Below are 7,607 nucleotides of genomic sequence, written 5' to 3'. Positions count from 1 at the left end.
GACAACATAATGACACTTATGTAAAAGGGAATAATTTAACCACCAAGAGGTGGGACAAAAGAACCTTTCACCTGACAATGATTGAATGATAGATCCTCAAATAGTTGAGGATTCCTCGGATCTGACGAGAATCTTAGTGAAATGAAAAGTAACGTAAAATGTTGTATTGAATGAAGAGTAAATCTTTTTCAAAGTATTGTTATTACAAAATGAGTTTCAAGTGCCCCTCTTCGCTCTCTTTTTTCTATTTATATGGGATCTCTTCCCAAAAACTCTAATAGTATAAATGTAAGGAAGATTCGATTATGAAAATCATCCTCGCTAAGGGTGCTAATCCGACGTGTATCATGTTTGTATCCTTGTTCCCGATCATACCATAACAAACGGTCTAGAAACGAGCTTTCGATCGTGGAAACCGATATTATCGAATAGCTAGTGTTGAGCCGCTCGCACGGGGAGTTGATCGTCTGAAGAATTGTTCGTAAGAAGAATTGAAGACAGACGTTGAGCCTTGAAGAGAAAAGGTTCACCCTCGCTAGTAGGTCAAGCACGTGTCGATGACGTGTTATTTATGACCACTACATATACCATTATAACACACTGATTTGTCACCCCTTTCTTATAAGATGTACATATTTGAAAGAAAGGATTGTGTACCTTGTGTGTGGTTTGCGTTATCTCCATAATGTTTTTTTCAGCTTTTAATATTTGCTACTTCAAATCTTGTAGAGGCCATTAAATTTGGCAACAAAAATTGCAAGAAACGTTGCTTGCTTTAAGGGTTATGTCGGGTTTGAATTTTAGTAGTGCTTCTTCACGAATCACAAGTGCATTAATTTACGAAAGTCCACTATAATTAGGCCCCACAACATATGCCATTTGTTTAAAATATAAACTGCGAAAGTAGAATATCGAATTGTTTATATATATTAAAACTTACTGGCAGAGCGACTTTAATAAATTTCAAATGCATCATACTATAGGATTAAGTTAGAAACGTCAGAGTTGGTGGAATTTCTATAGGAGATGGATAATACATGACATGTTTATTCAAATCTTCGAAAGGCTTAGAATAAACAAACATTTCTCAAACCCGGCCCATGGTTCAATCGTCAAGATGGAATGTAAAAAAAACTACAAATAACAAGAAATCCATTAGGAAATGAGAGGAATGCATATGAGAATGGAACCTGGTAAATTTAACTATAAAATGGTTACTGGGCATCTAGGCGAGTGAAGCATATCATGGTTGTTTCAAATATTTACCATTTTGATACATTGAATAGTTAAGGGTCGTTTGGTTGGAATACGATTTATATCGGTATAAGTTATACCGATATAAGTTATATTGGAATAAGTTATGCTGAGATTAGTTATGCTGAGATTGTTGTTTATTCATTGTTTGGTATGTTGTATTAATAATGACAATTGCATAATTTCTAAGAAGAAGGTATAAGTTATACCGGTACTAATTACCCCACCTTCTATAAGGTATAAGTTATCCCAGTGTTAAAATTAACACCGGGATAACTTATACCTGGTTTGCTAACCAAACAGAGTATTAAGGTGGTATTAAATTTTTATACCACCCTTATACCTTCTTATACCTCATACCAAACGACCCCTTAATAATTATGAATATCAAGGTGTTTGGATGGCTTTTAAGCTGGTCAAATCAGTTTTTTAGCTTTTTTCAATGTTTGGCAAAGTCAAAAACTACTAAAAGTAAGTTAAAAATTACTTAAAATAAGCCAAAAACAATATGACATTATGTGGCACAAGCGAGGGATTAAATATTTTTTATCAAGTACCGAAATTCCATACAATATGTTGTCACGAAATGAAGACAAAGAGGGTCCATGATAAGGCCTGAATATTCCAAGGAAAATATTTATTGGATCATATATAACAAAAATACTACTCTATATATGTATATAAAAAGATTTTACACTCCCAAATTAATTACTTAATAGTCCATTATAATTAACTTTTTATATAAAATATGAATTAATACCTGCAAAACATAAGAAATAACCTATTACAAGTGATAAAACATTAAAACTACACCGATCATGCAAAAATCTCTTAGATTATCAGTGTACCTAAATTCTATTTCTATGTTACGGGATAAGCTTTTCTTGTCTCATAACATCAACCCAATGTAAAATTGAATCCAACATATGATACCTCGTTGTGAATCCAAGTCGATCTGCTTTATCTCTTGTACATAAAATCTTGGGGCAACTAAAGAGAACGTCTAGGAATTTGGAATTTGCTATCTCCTCCATCTGGGCATGAACCAGGTCATTTTTCGTGACAATTTCATTCCACACTTGTTCCTTGTTTGCCATGAATTCGGTGATTCTAAAATTTGGATCGAACATGTTTTCAGGAACTGTGACCCCAAATTTTAAGCCAATAGCAGGCCAAATCTCTTTCCACGTAAAGTTTGAGCCATTTATCGCATTAAAAGCTTGGCCATCTGTGGAATAAAATGTTTCATTGGTGGCTGACCAAATATGCTGCTGAGCAACAAGCCTAGCATCTGATCCATCCACCCACATTTCTTCCCAACATTCCTTTTTCCCACCAAATACAAAAGGCAGATTCAAATGTTTACAAATTGTTCCATAGACACACAAACTTCCCATAAAATTAAAAGTTGTCCTATGAGAACTGCCTATGATCAAACCTGGTCTGTGGACAGACCATGCTATTTTTCCTCTTAATTTCACCTTGAGCAAGTCCTCCAGTGCATAATAGAAGTTATACTCAGAATCATCTCTGGGACATTGTTCGTCGTAATAACAAACTTGTTTTGTACTAGAACAATATGTCTTTTGTAATGAGACGTAATGCTTGGTTCCTGTCTGTAGAGAAATATGTTTGAGTGCTTTAGCTCTTGGGAGGATAGCATTCAAGACATTATTCATCATGCTTTTGTTTTGCTCACAAATCTGTGGAGTATCTAGAGGAAATTGGCTTGCCCAAGTCACCCAAAATATATGAGTTGCATCAACCAATGAAGATAGCTTTTTTTGGGTTTCCGAGGTGTTTAGGAGATCACAAGAAATGAAATGGTAACGTGGATTTTGGGATGTGCTTATTTTTTCTGGCCTTCGACATATGCCGTATACCTTCCATTTAGATGTTGAGAGAAGCTGATTGGCTAGCTCCTTTCCCACTAGCCCCGTTACTCCACAGATGACAGCAACATATTCAGCTGGACTACTTTCTTCTCTTTGGACAGCCATCTCTTTTTTTGATCCCTTGGGTCTCAACACTCCTCGTTCATATCACGAGTCAAATGAAATGTTATAATGTACATAGGAAGTGCTTATAAACTGTGACTTTTCAAAAGCTTATGGATAGATGTTAAAGAATTGTCAAATGGGACGGTATTTTCGTGGTAATATGGGTAAGGTAGAGATTACTGTTAGCGGAAACGTAAAAGAAAGAACACAAGATTTAACGTGGTTCGGATCAAAATAATCCTACGTCCACCAGAGAACAGTTGCCTTTTTAATATTAACAAAGGAAGGGGAGAGTTCCCAATTACACTTAAGAGAATTTCTCTCTTAACTCTCTACGCACTACAATCTGTTGTATTATTTTTGGGATGGTCTCTACAAATGAAGGAGTGCATCTATTTATAGAGGTAAAAACTTCCTGTTGATGTCATTGGTGACATCAAACTACCTCCTCTTGATGTCATGGGTGACATCAAAGGAGGAAGCTTCCTCCTAGCATCCACACCAACTCTTTCCACCAACTCTTTCCACCAACTCTTCCAATTGGCATGCCATTGTTGACTAAACATAAACCAACACCTTCATTCTCCACCTTGGTTTGCGTTTCGAGCGTGTGTGTGAACAACTCTGGCCAAAACTTCTAAGCTTACTGGGCAACCCCGTTGTAAGAAACAAGAAGAATCAAACCATTGTTGAACATACCACCTCCACCTAACAATTGTTCTCTTCGGAGTTGCATAAGTTGATGCACACCCCCGCCAAGTCCTTGCAGTGTGCAAACTTAGCAAGTGAGACTATCTTGGTCAACATATCTGTAACATTATCGTCTGTGATAACCTTCACGGCCTTGATAGTTCCCTCTTCAACAACATCTCGAATAAAATGAAATCTGACATCAATGTGTTTAGTGCGCTCATGAAATCTCTGATTTTTCATTAGATGAATAGCACTCTGACTATCACATCTAAGAGTTGATTCCAGCTGAACCAAACTCAATTCCGCTACTAAACCTTTCAACCAGATAGCTTCCTTCACCGCCTCCGCTGCTGCCATGTATTCTGCTTCTGTCGTAGACAAAGCGACAATCGACTGCAGAGTCGACTTCCAACTAACGACACTGCCAACGAGGGTAAAGATGTATCCAGATGTGGACCTTCTTCTGTCAAGATCTCCTGCATAGTCAGAATCTACATAACTGAGAATTGAAATACCTCTACCACTTTTTTGAAAGGTCAGACCAACACCAGAAGCTCATTTGAGATATCTCAATATTCACTTGACAGCTTCCCAATGCCTCTTTCCTGGGCTGGACATGTATCTATTACCACACTTACAGATTGAGCAATATCTGGACGTGTGCATACCATAACATACATAATGCTACCAACTGCACTGGCATAAAGAATCTTTGACATATGCTCCACCTCATCCTCGGACTGAGGCATTTGTAACTCTGAAATTTTAAAATGAGGAGCTAATGGTGTACTTACAGGTTTGCACGTATGCATATTGAATCTCTTGAGAACCCTTTTAATATACCTCTTATGCGAAAGATGTACAACACCGTCTTCTCTTGAAATCTCCATACCAAGGATTTTCTTTGCAGCTCCTAAAACCTTCATGTCAAATTCCTTACTCAACAGTTTCTTCAAAGTATTTATCTTTGTAATGTTGTTAGCAGTAATAAGCATATCATCAACATACAACAGTAAATAAATCATTGAGTTACCAGACATCTTCTTGTGATACACACAGCTATCAAATGCACTCCTTGAGAATTCATGTGTAGTCATGAATGCATCAAACCTCTTGTACCATTGTCTAGGGGATTGCTTCAAACCATACAAAGACTTCTTTAGTTGGCATACATGATCTTCTTTTCCCTCAGCTAGGAAACCTTCAGGCTGATCCATATAGATTGTCTCTTCTAGATCACCGTGTAAGAAAGTAGTTTTGACATCAAGCTGTTGAAGCTCCAAGTCAAATTGGGCAACCAATGCTAGTAGCACGTGAATTGAGCTATGCTTCACGACTGGAGAGAAAATCTCATTGTAGTCAATTCCCTCCTTCTGACTGAATCTTTTTGCAACCAATCTCGCCTTGAACCTATCATCTTCCACTTCAGGAATTCCATCTTTCTTTCGGTAGACCCACTTGCATCCAACTGTCCTCTTCCCCTTTTGTCTTTTCACTAAGACCCATGTCTGATTCTTGTGAAGAGACTCCATCTCTTCAGTCATGGCTAACCGCCATTGTACAACATCCTTGCAAGAAGTTGCTTCAATATACGAGGAGGGATCCAGATCCTTAATCTCTTCTTGTGCAGTTACGAACGCATATGCAATCAAGTTTGCTTGATCTATAAGGCGTTTCGGTTCTCGTGTCTGCCTCTTCTCCCTCCCCTTTGCAATTGTGTATGGTTCATTGACAACAAGTTCTTCAAGGTTTACATCTTCTGCCTCATCTTTAACCCGAGTCTCTTGATCCTTTTCCTTGGCAAGCTCCACCGGAAGCTCCACCTGCTCGTCGTTCTTGTTTCCTGAAAACTCCACGGAAACTTTACGGGGATCAAGTATAGAGGATTCATCAAAGGTGACATCTCTACTAACTATAAATTTGAGTAAAGACAAATACCAAAGTTTGTACCCTTTTACTCCATCCACATACCCTACGAATATGGCCTTCTTAGCCTTTGGTTCAAGCTTTCCTTCATTAACGTGATAATAAGCTGGACACCCAAATACTCGTAAGTATGAATAGTTAGAGGGTTCACCTGACCATACCTCATTCGGAGTCTTAAAGTTAATTGTCGATGCTGGAGATCGATTGACAATATGAGCAGTAGTGTGAACTGCTTCAGCCGAAAATACTTTGGACATTTTGGCTTGTAGGAGCATACAACGAGCCTTTTCAAGAAGAGTTCTGTTCATTCTCTCGGCAACTCCATTCTGCTGTGGGGTATGCCTGACAGTCCTATGTCTTGAGATCCCATGAACCTTGCAGAATTCATTAAACTCTTCATTGCAAAACTCCAAGCCATTATCTGTGCGAAGATACTGGATTTTCCGCTCCATTTGATTTTCAACCAAAATCTTCCACTCTTTAAATGCTTCAAAAGCATCACTTTTTGCCTTCAAAAAATGCACCCAAACCTTTCGTGAGAAATCATCAATAAAAGTGAGAAGATACCTCTTTTTGCCCTTCGATGGAAGTTTAGAGGGACCCCATAAATCTGAATGGATGTAGTCTAGCACTCCTCTTGTCTTGTGTTTGCCAGTGCTGAAGCTGACCTTCTTTTGCTTCCCTAGAACGCAGTGCTCACAGAAGTCAAGTGTGCTGATCTTTTCACCTTCCAAAAGGTTACGATTGCTCAACATCTCCAGTCCACGTGCGCTCATATAACCCAGTCTCATGTGCCATAGTCTTGCCTTGTCATCATTAGATAACTGCACTGTAGATGTATTTGCAGTGCCAACAATGGTGCTTCCGGCCAATGTGTAAAGGCCGTTCTCCAGCTTGCCTTTCAGCATGACTAAAGAACCTTTAGTTACCTTTATAGTTCCTGCTTCGCTCATGTACCTGTAGCCTTGTTCATCCAGAGTACCCAGGGAGATCAAATTCTTCTTTAGATCAGGAACATGACGGACTTGTGTAATAGTCCTCATGACTCCATCATGGCAGTGAACCCGAACTAAGGCAATGCCAACTATTGCACAAGTTGCATTATTGCCCATTACTACGGTTCCTCCACTTTTCTCATAGCTGCTAAACCAGTCTTTTCGGAACGTCATATGCAGAGTGCAAGTAGAGTCTAACACCCATTTGTTTCCATAACTACTATTATTATTACACGATGTTGTTAGTACATAATCATTATCAAAATCATGCACCTGTTCAACTGTGGATGCACTCGCCTTTTCCTTGGACTTTAACACTGGGCAGTCTCGTTCAAAGTGCCCCTTCTTGCCATAACCCCAACACTCTGTATTCTTCTTGTTCATATAAGACTTTGATCTGTGCTTTGATTTGCTCTTTCCCTGTTGGCTAGTCCGGCCTCTCACAAAGAGCCCACTTGCCTGGTCATCTCTATCTCCTTCAATGTGTCTCCGCACATCACTAGAGTTAAGTTCCTGCCGCACTTGATCAAGCTTGATAGGCTCCTTGTTATACATCATTGAATTCTCAATATCACGATATCCTGAAGTCAATGAAAATAGCAAAGCACATGCAAGCGTCTCCTCCTCCTTTTTAATTCCTGCAATCTGTAAGTCCATGACAAGTTTATTGAACGCATCTAAATGATCTTGTAACGAAGTACCTGACCCCATCTTAAATGTGTGAAGATGCCATTGTAAC

At 38.7% G+C, this 7,607-nt stretch overlaps 1 protein-coding gene across 1 annotated transcript; it reads right to left on the bottom strand.

Annotated features, from left to right (window-relative positions):
* Positions 1-1,957: 1,957 nt before the first annotated feature.
* Positions 1,958-3,604, bottom strand: LOC107828819 (3-oxo-Delta(4,5)-steroid 5-beta-reductase-like). Its single transcript, XM_016656201.2, has one exon. It carries the CDS (start codon positions 3,252-3,254, stop codon positions 2,121-2,123), a length of 1,134 nt encoding a protein of 377 aa, XP_016511687.1. The 5' UTR covers positions 3,255-3,604; the 3' UTR covers positions 1,958-2,120.
* Between the last annotated feature and the right edge of the window lie 4,003 nt (positions 3,605-7,607).

Source organism: Nicotiana tabacum, chromosome 10, assembly GCF_000715075.1.
Source record: "Nicotiana tabacum cultivar K326 chromosome 10, ASM71507v2, whole genome shotgun sequence".
NCBI lineage: Eukaryota > Viridiplantae > Streptophyta > Magnoliopsida > Solanales > Solanaceae > Nicotiana > Nicotiana tabacum.
The sequence above is the reverse complement of the archived record's forward strand: the minus strand, read 5'-3'. Positions and strand labels throughout refer to the sequence as shown.

Bases quoted from the DNA above. Each gene is read 5' to 3' on its own strand.
- LOC107828819 (XM_016656201.2), bottom strand. From the start codon at position 3,254: ATGGCTGTCCAAAGAGAAGAAAGTAGTCCAGCTGAATATGTTGCTGTC.